General features: G+C 41.9%; 1 protein-coding gene across 1 annotated transcript in view; it reads right to left on the bottom strand.

Moving 5' to 3' along the window:
* Window positions 1-21,250, bottom strand: part of LOC148453845 (IgGFc-binding protein-like) — a 179,757-nt gene that overhangs the window by 144,966 nt on the left and 13,541 nt on the right. Inside the window, 4 exon segments of the mRNA XM_088461614.1 lie at window positions 636-774; window positions 1,155-1,354; window positions 5,642-6,215; window positions 20,555-21,150. Coding sequence (XP_088317740.1) covers window positions 636-774; window positions 1,155-1,354; window positions 5,642-6,215; window positions 20,555-21,150 — 1,509 coding nt within the window.

Consider the following 21,250-nt stretch of genomic DNA (forward strand, 5'->3'; position numbering starts at 1 on the left):
GGGGGTACCAGCAATATTAGCATATCCCATGACTGTGGCATTACATCTCCGATAGAAAGAGCCTGGTGCGCGTTGTTTAAAATACAAGGGACTCCCTCCATAATTTTTCCTCCATATTTTCACAACCAGGACTGGCCCCAAAAAGCCTGGTGCTGGTTGTCTTTGGGGGGAACCCCACACCATTTAAAAAAAATTATATTCTATTTTTACACTCACAAGCCTGCATGGATCTGAGCAGGCGTGTGTGTCTGATCCAATCAGTGGCCGCTAGCATGGTAACAGGCAACTGGTTGGCTAAGAATAGCAGTCTCTCAGCCAGCACTTCCTCATTGGCTGAGAGGCAGCCATGCTTAGCCAACCAGTGGCCTGTTACCATTGTAATGGTAGCTAATTGGATTTGGCAACCAGGAAGCCAGGACCTCGATCTACTCCTAAATTCTACTTGTAAATGTTAAGTTCGGATGTGTTCAGTTCTGCTTCTGGCTCCAAGCACCCAGCTCTTAACCAGGCAAGGAAAACAAGCCGCTTATCTCTACTATAGATCTACCTACAGTTCTGCCCAAAACAATGAAGTTTGACTTCATGCATAAAAATGATACAATATGATTTATTGATCAGCAAATTGCCTATTTTACCTGTAACACATCCAACGACACCATCCATAATCTGACACTTCTCATCCGCCGCACAGACGTTGTCCACACAGATAAGTCCTTCAATCGGGCTACATGTACAAGCGACTTTACAATCGCTGGATAGAACTTTCACATTAGGCTGTTATAATTAAAGCAGGACAAGCCAGTAAACAGACAGTGGTAATTACATAAAAAGCTCATTAATATTGTATGAGAAAATAAGGTCACTGCAAAAGAAATACAGATTATTCAGTCCATTGTTGTATACAGCAGCACTTTAGAAATATGGTTTTCTGACCTTCAAACCGATACAGAACAAGTGTAGCTAACCAGCGTTATGAATGAATTATGTATAGCACCAACAAGGTAAAGACTCCTCAATACATTGAGTTGTAAATCTGTCAATAACTACAGTAAATCCTGTGCTTTTCCTTCAGGGGAGACCTGGAAAGTTCTTACAGTTACAGAAACAGTTTATCTTTATTATGCCAGACCTACCTCAAGAGCAGGTACACCTACCTGATAGTACTGTCCATCTACGAAGCAGCCACAATTGTTTATATACACACAGTTCTTCCCATCAAACAAGAAGCCATCATCACACTCACAGCCCTCCGAGCAGGTGGTGGGGCATTTGGCTGGATCGGTGATTCCAGCGCACAAAGTAGAACAGACATCGGCACAGAGTTTGTACTTGCTATTGGCTGGGCAGGTCATAGCTAGTTTGAGAAAATAAAAAAAAAATATTTAAAAATCAAGGAAATATATCAACAAGTTAAAAAAAAGAAAATGATTGCACCCACACATGTTACGTTCTTGTATTCGTAATCCCCAACTCAGAGTTAAATAATTAAGTGCATATGGATAAAATGTGATTTTATCATGTGTAGGCTGCATAAATTCAGTATATTAAAGCAATATTTTATTTATCATATAACATATTACAAGTGTTAATAAATTTAAATAGATGTATATGTGTGTAAATGCGTTGTCGGCAGTAGGTGATTTCACTTAAGAACCGTCCAGAACCCCATGCGCCTGTGACTGTTGGCAAATGACAGTCAATCGGCTGGGGAGAGCCTCGTTGATGCAGCGTGGACAATAAGGGCTTACAGACATGACTATAATAAGGAAATTACCGTCTCACTGGAATAGAGTTGGACAAGGTACCTATTCGAAGAGACGTAACCTCTGCTCTCCAGAGGTAAAGGGGAGAGAGCTGCACTCAGACCCAGGGATGTGTGTCTGAGAGCTGGGGGAGTACCGCACCTGATCTTCGGGCAACATCAGAGACAGTGGGGTCTATGTATCAAGCAGTGAAAAGTGTGAAGAAGTGGACCAGTGGAGAGGTTTCCCATAGCAACCAATCAGCTTTGAATTAGCATTTCATAATTACAGTTTATAAAATAATATGTAGGAACTGATTGGTTGCTATGGGAAACCTCTCCACTGCTCCACTTCTCTGCACTTTTCACTGCTCGTTACATAACCCCCAGTGTCAAATGGGATCGCCAGCGCATGTTGTAATCCGAGGGGAGAGAGAGTGACAGAGCATCAGTGGTTGGTGACAGTGCGGCTTTTGGGAGCAGCATTTGGTGACAGGGGGAGGAGATCAGCAGTCGGTAACCACAGCTAAAAACACTGAACTAGAGGATGGAGATCCAGTTGACAGCTGGAGAGAAGTGTGAGCCCCCTGAGTGAGGTAGATGAGTGCAGGATGGTACTTTCAGTGACCAGTGTAATAGGCATGAGGTAACCCCTGACTGGTGACAAGAGGAGAGAGCTGATCACCAGTCCAGCCAGCCAAAGAGACTCAGCAAACGGGACCCTGAAAGTGGGACAGTCCCTATGTGCAACAGGTCAGTAATGTAACTCACACTGCACCTGTACTAGTGAACCCTTATTAGCCAGCAGTAAGAGAGCTCAGGACAGGGCACTAGCTTTCCATGGAGACAATTACACCGGCTTCATTATTCTCCATACTAGAGAGAAAGAAATGTCCCCAAGGTAAAGGGATTTACAATCAAAATGAGCATCTTACTATAACATCAGTGGAATACAGTTGTCAGACTCTATACTGCCAGTTTCTGCAATTAGTAGAAGTTCCCTCAGGCAGTTGAGACATTGGAATATTCGTTCTACCTTTCTGGAATCTATACTGATACTCAGATAGCAATTTGTGGACTATTCATTCTTATTCTGATGGATTCAATCTATGATTTGTGTAACGGAATATGTATAGCTGTGTTCACTTAGCAGACAACTCTTAAGGCAAACTTAACTCTTTACTTGAGTCTATACCTAGGGGCCCATTTATTAATGGTCACATTTGCAATGCGATCTGGGTATGACATTACCACCCATGATCACATTGAAAAATGCAATCATACTGGCACATGCAGGGACAGGGGCACCGATGGCAGCCAGTCCCTGCGATGTGTCCAGAGTGCTGCCGGGGATACTGCGCATGCTCAAACCTGCTGACTGCACAAGCATGGCTGCCATTACCGGGGAGGGAGTCGGGGAAACCTTCTCCCAGCTAGTTATGTGAAGTATAGTCCATAGACTACAGCAGCTATCATCATCTTCAGATGGAATTAGCTGCAAAGACCAATCTATGTAATGGATTGCATTCCGGAAGTTAGCAAATTTGGCAGTATCGCATCCTCCATAGAAACCAATAGAAGCTGTGGCTGTGTATGGGAGTGGAGGGATTGCAGCAGCTATCAGAGATGGAATGGTATTGAAATGCCAACGGCTCTTTAGCTGTTGGTTCAATTATCATCCCCGGAAGCCCGACAGTACAAAATCCCGACAAGCTAAGGTAAGTAATCTAACCCTACCCTGCCTCCCCCTTAACCCTAACCCACCCTTAGTGGTGCCTATCCATAATCTCCCCGTGGGTTTTCTAACCCTAAGTCCCCCCAGTGGTGCCTAAACCTAAGTCTCCTGGGGATGTGCCTAACTCTAACCTCCCCCCGGGGGTTTCCTAATGCTGACCCACCTCCCCACCTTCTAACACTAACACTCCCCGGATGGTGACTAACCCTAATTCCCCCCCGGGGGTGCCTAATCCTAACCACCAATATCCCCAGCTTACACACATTCTCACCTGCCGTCCAGACTGTAGAGAGGATTAGCAATACTGTTAGATGCCTTATGCCCATTGGTAGCTTGTTTTGTGGGGGCCCACAAAAACCAATCACTTCAGCCACAAGTGTTAGTCTCTGTTGCTGAAGTAATTGGGTGGAAGGACCAAAGGACAATTCCATTTTGCACCTGTTTTCTTTGCATTATGTGCTAATTGGGGCATCACTGACTGTCTTTTTGCATAGATGATAAACATTTTCATATATAGTTTATTAACTTGCTATTCTGTCTGCCACTGCATTGCCACTCTTGTTTTCTAGATGTGTCATGTTGGAAGTTGAACTGCCAAAGCCACGTAAATCTATGTGCGGTTGATGCATGCAAAAAATGTCCAGATATTTTTGTGGCTACAGACCGCATCTCCTGCATGCCCCTTTCCTATTTAAAAACTTATGAACCACAAAGTTTATTTTTTAAACAAAACATGGGACATGTTCACCCAGTTGTAATTAATTATTAATTAATATCTGCCCTGGCAGTCTAGAGTGAGCTCTCCTTCCGGTGGTCCTGTGTGAAACGGCACCCGAATCACAGCGAGAGGGACTTATCTCAAATTCAAAACCCGTGAAATCCGACACTGGGATGATGATGTTTGCCTCAATTTTGAATCCCAGCGTGGTGGGAAAACCCCAGCTAGGGTTCGGATCCCTTCATCCCTCATTAGTTTATTTGGAAATTTTTTTTTCCAATGTATCAATCCTTCCTTTCCCTGCCTTCTACTATATACATATTCTACCTCTCTCAAGGCACTGATCTAGTTCCTTATTAATGAAAAGTTACTGCCATTCCCTTTCCTAGATATGCCATGTTGGTAATTAAACTGCCACTGCCACTGAAATTTACATGTGCATGATGAATGCCAAAAAAATCCAGAAGTTGTTATGGCCACAAAGAGCATCTCCTGCATGTCCCTTTAATTTAAAAAATAAATTCTAAAAAACCAAGTTAATTTTGTTGGCAATATATGTGACATGTTGTTCACCCATGCTCTCCCCTCCTCCCTCATAAATTTGCTTCAGAATAAAAAAATTGAATTAAGTTTACATAATTATTAATCCTTCCTTCAGTTCACTGCCTTCAACTACATTCATAATCCATCTCCCTCAGGCCTCTTGATTAATGAATACATTGTTTCCTGATGTGCCATGTTGGAAGTTGAACTGCAACTGCTGTCACTTAGCTTAGTCAGTCAGCTACCTTAGTGCATCCTTTTGGCATAATGGATGAATACAATGTTGTGAGCTGTAAAGTGGCCAAAATTGACTGGAAAAGAGTGGAAATTATTATTGAGGTAAATAATACTATAGGAACAAAAAAAGGCTCAAAATATGTGATTTTAACAAACAAACAAAAACCAGTAACAACGGTTTTGCAAAACCAAAACTGGCTGATGAATTTGGACCAAAAACAACAAAAATGGATCAGTGCACATCTCAAAAGCTAGCATTAGTGTATCGTTATAGACACATAGCTTTTCAGCGGGGGAAGGACTGATGCCAGCATTAGCATATAGTCAAAGGCATATAGCTGTACACCACAGGAGAGCTGATACCAGCATTAGCATATAGTCACAGACACAAGTCTGTACACCAGGGGAAGGGCTGATACCAGCATTAGCATATAGTCACAGACACACGGCTGTACACCAGGGGAAGGGCTGATACCATTAGACAGTAACTGACTACCTACTGTATGTTTTTTAGGTCACAGGTAATATTTATTTTTTCGATATTGGTCACATCTTTCACATATTTTTATATATAGTCTCATTTATGAAACAAATGTATAATACTCTTTGTAGATTTTTTGCATATTGTAGGTTGTATTCATAAAGCTGAGAAGCCAAGAAGACTTACGGCAGAATGCTCTAGTTCTCCATGGTTGTATGGTGACACCGGCTGCTTGGCATGCTGTAACATAGCTGTGAATGCTACTGCAGAGGATGCTTCCATCCCCAGCACAGAGGTCATAGACACAGTTGTTGAAGTAAGTTTCAGGGTTAATATTGGCATAGCAAGCACTCAAGGGACCTCCAGCCTTCTTTAGGAACCCACAGTAGTTCTCAGTCTTAAAGAGTTCTAGTTTTTGGACGTCACATGGTGGACAGGCATTACCACTGCCACCACACCCTTTGTCACATGTTACACCAGGGATGGGAACCTTCCAAAAGGCTCCAAATATGGTAACATCTGTAGCCAGTTTCTTGTCAGGGAGCTGGAATTCATCATTTCTGATGCCATTGTAATTGCCGCAAAGGCCACCCAACTGTTGCTTGTAGTTTCCTGGAACAGTCACTATCACATGATAGACTAGGTCATAATTAATCTGAACACCAAAGTCGGTGTCAATAATGACCCTGATGCCATGCTGGTAAGCTCGGATCTTGCCATCTTCCAAGTTCACTGGGAGGTTACTGTATACTCCATTAATCTGTGTAAGAAAGTTGACAATTTTCACAATGTATCTGTGCATATTTAATATACATTTCCAAACGAAGGTAACATTTTTATCAGTGGTTTTAACTTAAAGCTTTAGATCAACATCCTGCTGTACATCTTTTAGCTCCAACCAGATTGGTAGCAGAGTAGAAATTGGAAGATTCAAGAACTTTGACCAAAGGGGCTATCCAGCAAACTCTATGAAAACCCAATTATTATATTAAAGTCTTATTTCTCTTTGTAACTTTTAACTCAAGCAAGAGGCCATAACTAAAGACAATTCTCACCAGCCTTTAGCACTGCAGGTTTGAAAGTAAACGAGGAAGGGGGCTGAAAGTCCCCATCTCCTACAAACCGGTAATTATTTTCCTTTGAAACAGGGGAAGCCCGTCTTTCCAATTGTATGGTCACTTATCATTTATCATCTGGTGATCAGGCAATAAATTCCAACAAACTTCAGGAATGGGAAAAGGTATGCTCAGCCCTGGTTGAACACTTTCCATTCAAAAGAAGCAAAACTGGATGCAAAGTCATGAAATCTGTAAAATTCGGTGAATGACATCTCAGGACTATTTAGTTGCTCTAGATATTCTGCTCTGCGGAAGATCCCTGACTTGCAAACCCACAAAGTGCCAACTGATTAAGTACAGTGAGCAGAGATCTTAGCTGGAATAGGTCATTAAACTTCTAAATATGGCTGCTTAATGGTGGCCCTAATCCAATTGTCTATTGTCTATTTGGATACTGCCCAATCACTTTTATTAGAGTTGCAGAGGATAAGTGAACTATTCATTTTTCTTAAATGGATTGTTATTTTCAGATAATTTAATAACACTCTACAGTACATACATCCCTCACTTAATGACCTACCCATTTACCGACCATTCGCACTTAAGACCACATCCACACTTTACAGTCTGCCTCGAACGTACGTCCTTTTTAGTGACCATTCGGAGTTACGACCCGCCCTGACTCTTTAGCCAAAGGCAGCATGCATGGCATAGACTAATAAATAGCAAGGGCGCCAGTGAAAGTGCACTCATGGCATCTCAGCAAGGGCGCCAGTGAAAGTGCACTCATGGCATCTCAGCATCAGACATCAGAGAGATGAGAGATGAGAGAAGTCAGAGAAAGAGAATTCCGAGAAAAGGAGCGCAAAGGTTAGGCAGGCTATTGATCTTGACTTGAAAATAAAGATCATAAGTGATTATGAAGCTGGAAAGAAAGTTAAAGAGATAACAGGTGACTTGGAGCTGGCATATTTAACCATTTCAACAATTTTGATATATAAAGATAGAGTGAAATAGGCAGTGAAAGCATCAGCAAGATTTAAACCCATAATAACTAGGCAGCGGCATGCCCTCATTCATGAAATGGAAAAATTACTGGCGATCTGGTTTGATGACCACATGCAAAAAAAATGCCACTGAGCCTTTTAATTATTCAAGCCAAGGCATGTAGTTTCTTTAAAACTTTGAAGACACGTGGGGAGGATGAATCGACGGAAACATTTATAGTAAGCCATGGATACATTCAACAGTTTAGTCGGAGATTCATCCTGCAAAACCGCAGTATCAGCGGTGAGGCAGCAAGTGCTGACGTAGAAGCAGCTGAAAGATTTGTTGACCAAACTGGACTTTTTTGGAAGAAAATTCCCATAAGGCCCTATGTACTCAAAGAAGCTAAAACAATGCCCCGTTTCAAGGCTTTTAAGGACAGGGTCACATTGTTGCTGGGTGGAAATGGTGCTGAGTTTAAGTTAAAGCCTTTGCTCATCTATCGCTCCCAGAACCCAAGTGCATTCAAACAGGTCAGTAAGCACAAGGTTACAAGATATGGATCCAGGTTAAGAAGGGAACAGGAGGCGAGGGGCCTGGATAAATGACGTCCTCATCCACCAGTACTGGATTTTGGCGAGACCTGACCAAAGGCTCAAAATCTAACTTACTGGGAGGTGTTCACCAGTGACCCCTCAAGCGGGATTTGGATTTCAGATGCACTCAGCAAGCAGGTCACAGCTCTTTGGTCAGGTATTCGGCACAAGTGGGAAAAATGGAAGAACACTATCACAGGGAAAACACAGGAGAAAGATATTGGAGGTTTGTACTGAAGTGGTGTATTGAGTACACACTTTGTAGCTCCATATGCAAGGCTGGAACAGGAGATTGTGAATTGTGCTTAGCGCTAACCTTTAAATAATCCCGGGCGTGTATGTTGATACTGTTTTGAAAATAGTGAGAAAGTCAATATATCAGACAGTAATGTATAGCAATGTAAAGGAAAGATGACAGTGTAGAATGTTTTTAACCAATATTTATTTTGTGTATTAAAGGAAAGACTTAAAGGAGTCTGATTGCTCCTTGGGTTATATTAAAAAAAATCAAATGTTCAAATAAATGTCAAAAAGGCTGTAGTGGGCAACAGTTCCTGGGCACTGATTCTGGTGGGTAAGTGAGAGTGATCCTTTAGGGTGCCTCTTTCTATAGACGACCAACAGGTCTCTACGTGTCCCTAATCCAGACTGGATGGATCCCTATATTAGTGGATGTCTCTGGGTGGGTGTGGGATGTAGAACACACCTCTATGAGGTTGCAGGTAATATAAGTTGACCCCTTTAGGGGGTCCCTTTCCGTATTGCACTTGTGCCTATGTCTCCCTTTTAACACCTATGTGACAACCTATAGATAGAGTGGGCACTGCATCTGCAGTAGCGTGTCTCATTGAATGTTCTGTCCCGTGCAGTTTAGTGTAGGGTGTGAGTATACCCTTGACCAGGGCTTACCTGTCATATGAATGATCATACGTTCCCTCACTGAAGGCTAAATAGTGTGTGGTAAATAGAAACAGGAGCGGCGTTCCACAATCCTGCTCTTACCATCGGCAGAGTGTAATACTGCTCATGCAGTGTATCGGATCCCATGCGGCTTCTGTGGACAGTCGTTGCTGACGACTCATGATTTACACAGCCACTCAGCATACCAGCGGACATCCGGACAGTGTCATCAGATCACCGCAGTGACTGGATTCTGCATCTTATTTAGATGCAGAATAAGCACCGGAGATTACTCTAGGAGATTGTACTTAGACGACATTCTGAGTACACACACCGTGGATAACATTAGGAACAAGCTAGAAGGAACAGAACTTGGAACCTGGAATGCTACAACAGCAAGTTTACACTGGAAGCAACAATGCTGTACAGGCAAATTCCTGTTCTCCAGAGCCCAATTATATAACAATCCATCGGAGGATACAATCAGCTGATAGCAACTAATGCTACCAGAGGGTAAAAGGCTAGTCAGGTGATATAGACTGTCATGGCTGTGTCCATGATGGTAACCACAAGAACCACATCATGAAGCGAGCATATGGATGCCCTAGCTGACCCCAGGTAGAATCCTCAGTGTGTCACTCACTGCCACACCTGGTGTCTGATCACTCGAGAGATCAAGGGAAGCTGGCACTGAGGTGAGTAATGGCTGATCTTAGGCCATAACCTGACAATAGCCCCCCCCTTTCAGGGTAGACTTTGGACACCCACAAGGCTTATCAGGTAACTTCCTATGAAATGCTCGAACCACCTGTGGAGCATGGACACCGGTCACCTTGATCCATGCTCATTCTTCAGGTTTCGAGATTTCAAGGATCTTTTCAATTTCAAATTTGACTCCCAATTGAGTATGTACTTGAGGATTCTTGAGTTAAGAACGCTGGAATTTAATAAGGATTAATGGTCGTAGAAGAGAAACATGAAATGTGTTGGTAATCTTCAATTGAGGAAGTCGCTCCAGTTTATAGACCACTGAATTGATAATTTTAAGAATACGATTTAGTCCAATGAAGCATGGAGCAAATTCATGTTTATTCATTCTTTAGTCAAATGTTCTTAGTTGACAACCACATCCTATCGCCAATCCTTAGAAGAAGAATGGCAAGACATTTGTGATCCACAAACTTTTTGGAATTACTAAAAGCTTTTTTTAAAGAGGAGTGAATGTTTTTACATGTGTCAGACAATGTTTTCAAAAGATTAGTGATGACAGGCACTTTTGTGAGTGGTAAATCTTGGAATTCGAGAACACGTGGATGTCTGCCATATACTGCAAAAAATGGAGTAGCATTTGAAGAAGAGTGGTACCTAAAAATGTGGGCAAATCCTGTCCATGGCAATAAATCGACTCAGAAGAAATGAAAAGTCTTAGAAATGTCTCCAATTCCTGATTCACCTTCTCAGTTTGGCCATTTGTCTGCAGTTGATATGCAGAGAAAAAATTCAGTTTAATTCCACAAGAGGCACAGAAAGTCCTCCAGAATTTGACCACAAACTGCACACCTAGGTCTGACACTATCTCCTTGGGTAGTCCATGAAGACAAAAGATGTCACATATAAACATTTTGGTCAACTGTGGAGCAGAAGGAAGTCCCACCAAGGGAATAAAATGGGCCATTTTTGAAAATTGGTCCACTACCACCCATATAATATTATGTCGCTTGTAGGGTGGTAACTCAGAGATAAAATCCATCGACAGATAAGTCTAAGGAAAATCAGGAATAGGCAAAGGATGCAAAGGGCCAACCACTTTGTTGCAAGTGGATTTATGCTGGGCACACTTGGCACAGGAAACATTAAAATCCCAAACATCTTCCTTCACAGTGGGCTAACAGTATGACCGCTGTAAACACGTAAATGTCTTGAGGATGCCCAAGTGACCAGCAAACAATTAGGCATGAGCCCAAGATAATAGGTTCTTACACAACTGAGGTACCACAAAGATCTTGCCAGGAGGAGGCAGCAACTGTTTGTGAGCAAAGACAAGAGGATCTAGAATAGGATGAACCAGAGGTTGTTGTTCTTCTTCCTGTGGAGGCAGAAAGGATCGGGAGAGTGCATCAGTCTTTTTATTTTGTATGCCAGGACAAAATTGGACTTTAAAATCAAAGCTGGAAAAGAAAAGTGACCAGTGAGCCTGTCTGTCATTCAAATGATGAGCTGTCTTGAGATAAAGAAGATTCTTATGATCAGTAATAATTGTAATAGTAAATTTAGCACCTTCCAAAAGGTGTCTCCACTCCTCCTGTGCCAATCTCATAGCCAACAATTCTTGATCTGCTATGGCATAATTCTCATCCAGGGAGAATTTACGAGAAAAGAATCCACAAGGATGATTTTTTCCATAATCAGCCACTTGAAATAGTACAGCTCCCACTCCTACTGAAGAGGCATCAACTTCTAATGTGAAGGGTTTTTCAAGTTGTTGTTGAAAAACAATTGGAGCTTTGGGAAAAGCTGTTTTGAGAGCTTGGAAGGCCGCCACTGCTGCAGGAGGCCAACGAGATGGGTTAGCACCTTCCTTGGTGAGAGCCGTGACGGGAGCAACAATCATAGAAAAGTTTAAAATGAATCTCCTATAATAATTAGAGAAGCCAAGAAATCATTGGATGGCTTTCAAGAAGTGCATTTGGGGCCAATCTTGGTTGGCTCTTAGCTTGTCTTAATTTACTGATATGATGTGCCCCAAAAATGGCATGGAGGACTGTTCAAAAAGGCATTTAGAGATTTTCCAGTTCAGATGATGACTTCGAAGACGAGACAGAACCTCTCTGACATGTAGGTGATGCTATTGCAGGCAAGTTCTCTGAAAAACTTAAAATGTCGTCCAGATAAACTGCAACAAATTTTTAAAGGACATCTTAGATGATTTCATTGATGTAACTTGAAAAACTGCTGGCACATCACACAAGACAAAAGGCTTCACCAAGTATTCATAATTGCCGTCTCGAGTATTAAAAGCTGTTTTCCACTTGTCCCCTGTCTTAATACGGATTAAATTGTAGTCTCCACAGAGATCCAATTTAGTGAAAAATGGATACTCCATGAAACTTGTCAAAAAGCTCCGAAATGAGTGGCAAAGGATATCTATTCTTTACAGTGATTTTATTCAGCCCACGGTAGTCTATGCAGGGTCTGAGACCTCCATCTTTTTTCTCAACAAAGAAGAATCCAGCCCCAGCAGGAGAGAGAGAAAGATTGTCTTATTGAACCCTTGGCTAGATTTTCTTTTAAGTAGTCAGACAAAGCAGCTTTTTCTGGAACCGAAAGAGGGTAGATATGGCCACAAGGTGGCATCTTCCCAGGGATAAGATCAATGCCACTGGTGATGGGGAGGCAATTTGTCCACAGCTTGTTATGGTTTTGGTAAATGAGAATCTGCTTTAGAAATTAATTGATCAGATGTAGGAAGCTTCGGGGAGGATTCAGTAGAGACTTTTTGGGTTCATACTGAAACCACACAAGGAAGACACTGGTGAAAACAAATGGATCCCCAAGCCAGGACATTCATGGTGGACCAGTCCAGTGTGGGGTTGTAGGTTTTCAGCCAAGGCAGACCTAAAACTAGGGCATGGGGAGTTAACTAGGAATTCTAACTCTTCTTGATGTAGGCATCCTACCCAAAGTGAAAACAGGTAGAGTATCTGAAGATATAACATCTCCAAGGATAATATTGCCACCCACCCCAGAAAGAGTCAACTTGCTTCAAAGAGGAACAACTGGAATTCCTAATTCATGTGTCAGAGATTCAGAAGTAAAATTTCCAGTGGCTCCTTAGTCCACCAATGCTTTAACATATTTTGTCCGAGTTTTGAAACAAATAGACACCGGTAGAAGACTATCCATAAAATGAGAAGACTTAGTTAACACCCCCAACTGGATGCTCCCAGAGCCAGTTGTCTCTCATTTCCCAAGAGGAGAGGACAAAGTTTAAGAATAGTTTAAGAATATGATCAGGGGCTGGACAATAGAGGCAAAGCTTGTTCAAAAATCGGTGGATCTGCTCTGCCGGAGCTAAACGAGACCTGTTGATCTGCATAGGTTCCTCTTTAGTTGGTGCATGAGAGGAAGAATGTACAGATGGCAGAAATCAATCCTTGAAATGATCTTCACACCCTTTACTAACCTGCTATTCTCTGTGGCACAAGTCTATCTTGATACATAATGCTTCAAATAAGGACTCAGGAACATCTCGAGAGGCCAATTCATCCTTCATTCTCTTGGATAATCCATGAAGAAATGCTGCCCTAAGCGCCTCATCTTTTCACTTTAACTGAAACACGATCATCGTCTGGAAATGAACCACTTACTGCCCCATTGTATGTGTTCCTTGTCAAACTCGAAGGAGATCAGAGGAGGCAAAGACAGTCCAGCCTGGCTCATCAAAAATTGTTTTGAAAGAAAAAATTAAGCTTTTGTAATTTGAGATGAGAGGATCAGCTTGCTCCCATAATGGGGAGACCCAGTCCAAGGCAGTCCCAAATAGTAAGGAGATAATGTATGTCACCTTTGACATTGGAGTGGGAAAGTTCTGGGGTAGGCACTCGATCTGTATCCCGTACTTATTGATGAAGTGCCGGCATAGTCTGCGGTTTCCCTCAAAATACTCAGGAGAGGCCAACTGCAGATTAAAATTTTTAGTTACTGCTACTGAAAAATTTACAGAAGCAGATTCAGAAGGAGTAGGAAGTATATTGGCCAGAGTCAACTGAATGGAGGGTAATTGACTAGAGAGTTCCTGGAAATATTGAGCCACCTGTTGTGCTGTCTCCTAAATCTCGATGAAAGAGGTGAGATCTTGCAACAACTCTGCACCCTGCAATCCAACGGTTTACATAGGGCCTGTACTGGCAAAGGAGAATGGTATCATGAGATGGTACTTGAATGATGTACTAAATACACACACAGTGGTTTCAGATGCAGAACTAGCATATACTTTTGGAAATTGTACTCAGAAGACATTCTGAGTACACACACTGTGCACAACCACTAGGAACAACTCACTAGAAGGAACAAATCTTGGAATTAGGAAAGCTGCAACAGCAAGTTTACACTGGAAGTAACGCTGCTGTTCAGGCAACTTCCTGTTGTCTAGAGCCCGATTATATACCCTAAGGTAGCAGTCCATTGGAGGATACTATCAACTGACAGCAACCAATGCTACCATTGGGTAAAGAGCTAGTCAGGTGATATAGACTATCATGGCTGCATCCATGATGGTAATCACAGGAACCACATCATGGAGCATGTACATGGATGTCCTAGCAGACCCCAGGTATATTTCTCAGTGTGTCACTCTCTGCCGCACCTGGAGGCTGACTGCTTGAGAGATCAGGGGAAGCTGGCACTGAGGTGAATAATGGCTGATCCTAGGCCACAACCTAACAGACCAATTCCCTAAAAAAATGGACTGGCAACTCAAAGTCCACCTTAAAATTGTTTATTCCTGGGATAAAGACCATGGATGTTGGTGAAACATGAATTTCTGCCCATGATAGGATCTGTAAAGGTTCTATCATAGACAGGGAACATTGTGTCCTTTCCTGATAATTTATCCATGCTTCTGCAGTAACATTGTTCAAATGGATTTATATTGGTTTTACCTAAATAAGAAATTGTGATTACTTTATTGTGTACAGAACCACTCACATTGGTCCAAAATGAAAACAAGACCTCCCTTTGCAGATATACTTGAAGAGCATCTTTTGAATCTGGTGTGAAAAGCAAATATTCTACATAGGGAACAATCCTTTTTCCTATAGAGCCTAGAAGGCCTGCCATGACATGTTTAGAAATGAGATGAGCTATGGCTAAACCAAACTGAAGAGCCCTGAATTGAAAGTCTTCCCTCATGTGTAAATCTTAAGACATTGATACCCTTCCCCAATGATCAGGTGGATATAGTTGTGAGGATATGGGGTTCTCTCAATCACCCAGACACCGAGCAGATGAAACCAACGTGATGGTTTATTTTTCCACAGCACACAGCAACAGATAATATGTAATGGCAAGGGGTAAATACAGAGAACAGGCAATAAACAGGTAGCAGTCCAGACAGAGGCAGTCCCAGTAGAGTACAATGTCCCAGAACAATTCCACGAAATAGCTAGAGACCCTCAGTCCTCACAGTAGAAACTATCACTGATCACACAGCAGTGTATAGTGCATAAGTCCACTCAATCGTTTCCAGGACCCCACACGTAGAAGCTAATCACAGAACACACAGCAATGAATAGCGTATAGGTCCTTGCAGAATTTCCAAAGTATAAATCCACAGAACTGGTGATGCGTCCACTAGCACCTTAGCAGAGCGAGGCCTCTTAGCCAAAGTCAGCGACTAACATCTGGAGTTGCCTTCGGTGACATGTTTTGAAATCTTCCAATTTCCCACGATATTGTGACCACCCAGGGGGGGTTGCACCGTCTCCTGATTGGTGCGGGTCCCTTATGCTGTCACTTTCTCCTACCTCCTCCTGATATTACTTCCCTGACGAACACCTGCTGGGATGGTTCCGTTCGGGCTACCAGATTTACGTGAGACACAAAACAGGCAAATGGAAGGAGGAGTAAATCATGAGCGTCCCCTGGGGAGGTGAGAATTAACTTAGAGGGTCTTTTGTTCTGGGAGGTGTCACCTTGCTCTAGTGGTTACAAATAACACAGACATATGGACCAGGCTAACATCAAGGCTTATCCAGTATTAAACATTACAATTACTTACATTATTATATTACAGTACATAATAGACATGCTAATGGAAATGTTTGTCCTGAGAATGATCACACATACACTAGGAGACGGGAAGGGGGGACACAAAAGGACTAAAAAGTAAATTGATCTCTGCAATGACTGAGATGCTGCCAGTAAATTTGTAACACACATCCCATGTCCTCACAATAGTCATCAAGGATGTCTTTACATTCCAGAATCCCGTTTACCTCTATTTTATCTTGAACTTGTCTAACTCACCTTTAGCACATGGTATTTCCAGGTGGTCTCCCATACAATTACTATACAAGCCCAACCATGCATAGCTTTTAAAAGGAGATGAGACTAGGCATGTCCAGTGTGGCATGGTTGTAAGTTGAAGACCTGTAGTATATAAATCCTTTAAATAGAAGATTGTTCTTTATGCATCTTTTTATTTGACGATGATAGATTTGAATATCATCCGAATGCTTTTATTTTTCTGGTAAGCGGACAACCACTCCAATGTCCAGAAGTGCAGTAATAATCATCTAAGGACAAACAATTTTGCCTGTCACTTGATAACCTTGTTCAAAAGCACCTTCTTGAAGGACGACTAGAAAGACTGATGATGTAGCCTTTTTCTCTTTTGTCTGAAGAGGACACTTTCCACTGGTCCCTGATCAAAATGTGATGGGCACCCACCATAGACACCTTTGGTGTATGCCTCTCATCTTGCCTTCTTATCCTTAAGCCTAGGGAGTTCATGCTTCTATGGCTGCTTCCTTTTCATCCTAGGTTGTCTTCTCTATGTCTAGGTTGTCTTTTCTAAGATAAAAAAAGCCTCAAATCAGGGATGACTGTCCCTTGGCCCAAAGAAAGAGGGCCTATATGCTTTTAAGATATTGCTTTTAGGTAAAAACTAACATTTACCACCCGTGGCCTCTCATTCTCTCATCTTGATCTTATCCAAACAACAGCTTTCTTTTAAAAAGTCCTCCAACAATCTCTCAAAAACTTAATTCCATGACATTATCATAAAATATGTCTCACCACAATAGAAAGAAAACTTAGACTAACAAAGATGCATCTAAAGCTGCTTCACCCAAATAATCTGCTCTACTTTTAAAATGTTCGGCAATGGGTAATGCTGAAACTTATATGCATAACTGGACACCTATTAAAATGTCAGGCAAATTTTCCTTAGCAACCCAAAATGAAGCAATACTGAGCTTTAAAGTTGCTCCTGCAGCTATAATCAGATTTCAAAATACTTGCATTTCCGGTTTGAGTCGTGGACTTAGATAAACAAGCTGTGAGAACATCCTCACACTCTGATTGTTCTCAGAGTTATTCTGCCAATAGGATTGGAATACATGAAAAAAAAATCTTTGTGGGATCTAAAATTCTTTAATGAGATCTAGCCATGGTTCAGACACCAAATCTGATAATTTGGAAGATGAAGGAAATAACAAATATTACCTTTTAATATTAGTTCTAAAATAAATCAGAGGGACTCTGATTATCTATATCCTTAAGGGTCAAAATCTGACAAATAGCTCTGACCAAGCTCTGAACATTACTCCTTCCTCTATCAATGATACCAGATCCTCAAAATCAGATTTTACATAAGGTTCTTTCATTTCATAGTAAAGAGACCCAGAAAATCATGAGCAATATGTTTGCTCCAATAACTGTTTCTCATGCATTTTTGTCCAAACAAAAGATCATTATCTTTCCAAAGAGGATGAAATCTTTTGAAGACCTAAAGCAGCCTTTTCCATTGCCTTGGCATAAGATGGTATTCCAAGAACCAGTTGGTTCTGGACCTAGAAGAAAAGACCTCTCCTCTGTCTGTATCACATTGGTTAATCTTAGATTAAACCATGTACTGAAGGTATCTGTTACTCAATTATGGTGGGCACAAAATTAGACAGTTGCTCTGTCATAACTGAAGCAATGGATTTAACCAAAGACCTAGCCCAAGCTAGTTCTACCCTAGAGTTCCCAGGAATCTCCACAACCAGTCACAGATCACAAGCGTCCTTGTACAAAAAAAGCAAGCCAGTTATTTCCTTCTCCAGGATTAGCCTTGTAACTACTCCCTTTCAGACATTTTTCCCAAAATTACACTGAGTCATTACAGAGCACATGAAGTCCATGAAAGGAGCTTCACTGATCCTCCCTTAAGGAGTTGAATTGTACCATCTGCTGTGGACTACTAGATAGACTTTTTGGTTAAGGGTATGCCCTGTGCACTTTTACTTACTACACTGACCCTTTCAATAGGGCAAGAGGAGCCCATTGCCATAGATCCAGTCAACCCCCCCATTTCACTAGGCATTGTGGCTTGGTCCAGAAGCACTTCCTGCTGCTGGATGATGTTATCTGTAATGGCCGGCAGCTGTGCATGTAAAGAGTACATGAAACACCTTCAGCACTGCTCACTGCATGTGCCCTGCAGTGGCTCCTGGTTTGTCTCCATTCCTGTTTATGGCCTCTGCCACATGACTGTCCCTGATTGGGTGCATGCTGCAGCATGCCCCAGCAGTGACTTCTGGCTCCAAGCATGCATTCATACCTATTCCCGGTACCAGCCCTAACAGTGACTTCTGGCTCCAAGCATGCATTCATACCTATTCCAGGTACCAGCCCCAGCAGTGACTTCTGGCTCCAAGCATGCATTCATACCTATTCCAGGTATCAGCCCCAGCAGTGACTTCTGGCTCCAAGCATGCATTCATACCTATTCCAGGTACCAGCTCAGTATCTCTTGTAACTGTGGGCCCCAGGCAGAAAACGAAATAAATGCAGGTGCACACTCTAACCATGCTGAACCTAATAATAATACTGCTAATTTGCATCAAAGAGGTTATTAGCATAATGATGGACAAAATTATGGCCCTGCCCACCATATCCAGGTGAACTCCATCAGGCAGGTCCCTAACACTACTATGGAACAAATACAGGGCACGGGACCCCCCAGGCCAACCCAGCAGAACCAGCCCATTGCATCACACTTGTGTGAGATTTAAAGTGAAGGTTAAAGAAAAATAAAGAAATACCTATGTGTCCTACATAAATAGGAGGTTCTAATTAAAGGTGTATAAAGTCCTACATATATAAAAAACAAACTAAAGAAGTGAAAAATTGTTCATTATGATGTCATGAAGCAGTCCAGCTACACCAGCACAGAGAGCCCCGCACCCCAATACCAGTCCCAAAACTGACACAGCATATATATAATAGGTCTTACCCTCAGTGTGCCTCATTAGATGTGCAGTCTTGGAGTGCAAGGACTCCTTGCTAATTAAAAACACCCAGGAACAGGTGCCCTGTATTTGTTCCATAGGGGTGTTAGGGACCTGCCTGATGGAGGTCACCTGGATATCATGGTTAGGCCCATAATGATGGCCATCATTATGCTAAGAACCGCTTTGATGCAATTTAGCAGTATAACTATTAGGTTCAGCATGGTTAGAGTGTGCACCTGCATTTGTTTCATTTTCTGCTTGCAACACTACAAGCCTTTATTATTCTTTAACCTTCACTTTAAATCTCACACTCGTGTGATGTCATGGGGCAATTCTGCTGGGTTGGCCTGGGGGGTCCCTTGCCCTGTATTTGTTCCATAGGAGTGTTAGGGACCTGCCTGATTGAGGTCACCTGGATATGGTGGACAGGCCCATAATTATGGCCATCATTATGCTAAGAACCTCTTTGATGAAATTTAGCAGTATTACTATTAGGTTCAGCATGGTTAGAGTGTGCACCTACATTTGTTTTGTTTTCTGCTTGCAGCACTACAAGTCTCAGCAGGTAGCACCTCACATTGTGCTTAGGGTGTGCAATAAAGGGCAATTCTCCCTATGTAAACTGTGGGTCCCAGCAAGCACACTGACCTGGCACCCTACATGGCTCAGGGTATCCTGTTTTAGGTGGCCCCTTGCATACAACTCTCTGGCTAACCAAACTGGTGGCCACCATATCCACCAACTTCCATCTAGCCCTGCAACATAGCTACACAGCAGCTCTGATCTGCATGACCAGGGGCTGTTTGCCTTTATAATAAGGAGGAGAGGGAGGGAGAAAAATTGGATGCAAATATCTTTACTAGCTAACCTACTTGCACTTAAATTTAAAAACAAGAGTTTGGAGGTGAGAATCTTATATACTAAAAAGTTAACCTGTTTAGTGCTAGCTCCTCACACCACATGGTCGCATAGTGTCTATCAGATAGAGGAAGGAGGAAATTAACTATGTATGCCCATTTTGACAGGATTTCATTTGTCATATAAAACAAGAGAGTAAGGGGTATATTTACTAAAGTGAGAGTTTTTATAAGTGGAGATTTTTGCCCATATCAACCAATCAGATTCAAGCAATAATCTTCTAGATTGTGCTAGTTAAATATAAGTAGAATCTGATTGGTTGCTATGGGCATTATCTCCACTTCTAAAAACTCTCACTTTAGCAAATTTATCCCTAAGTAGTTCAGTACAGATGCAAGAAAGCGCAGAACAGCAAAACAGATTAAGGAATTACTTTTAGACTGTTTGGGTTTTTCATAAAAAAAACTGATGAGAAGCTATCAAATGGCAACTGTTGCCTGGCCAGCCATATTATAGGCTAAATCAATAAATGAGAGAATTATATGATTTAGAATATGGGATCTTAGAACACGTTGGATTTCAAGATAGCATTTTTCTAATATTAGAATAGCTAAAGTATTTAAAGAAGTTTGTAAAAAATTGACATTTTCACTTCAGACCTGCCCGATATTGTTACTGAATAAAACATTAATGATGTCATACCTTAATTCGACCTTGGACATTATACTGAAGAATTAGGTTGTATCCATAGACTTCAAATGACACCAGTTTAGTGACAGAAACCTTTCCATTACCCCATTTTTCATTTTCCACATTGATGGCAAAGGGCACCAAATTTTCTTTGCTTGTGATAGTCTTGGCGAGTGTGTAGGTGCAGGTACCTTGAAAGTCAAAGGCCAGTCCATCAAATGACATGTAGTGAGGATCACCTGCTGCAGAACACCGAGCAGATCCTACTGGTTGACATTTCTGTACTCCATCAATGACTTTACACACTTCATTGGGTCCACATGAGAAAGCCTTACACTCCACCACTCCACTAGCGGTGCAAACACACTGCTGGTTGCACAACTCATTGGGGAAAAATATTTCACCTAACTTGTAATATTTATTGTTGTAGCTGCAGCCACACAGGGAAATGGGGACACAGTCTCCCCCACTAAGGATAAATCCATCATCACATTTGCATCCCTCGGAACATGTAGGGTTACATCCAAGGGGAGGTGAAAGCGATAGACATGATGGGGCACAGCCAGATGCACAGATTTCATAGTGACTGTTCTTTAGACACACTGGACCTGCAAGTGAAAAACCAAATGCTTAACATCCCATAGTTATCACAAAGCCATGTTATAATCATTTTAAAATCAGTTAATCCAACATTGTCATTGAACATTT

The sequence above is a fragment of the Taudactylus pleione genome, unplaced genomic scaffold (assembly GCF_031769625.1).
Source record: "Taudactylus pleione unplaced genomic scaffold, aTauple2 ptg001080l, whole genome shotgun sequence".
In the NCBI taxonomy this organism is placed as follows: Eukaryota; Metazoa; Chordata; class Amphibia; order Anura; family Myobatrachidae; genus Taudactylus; species Taudactylus pleione.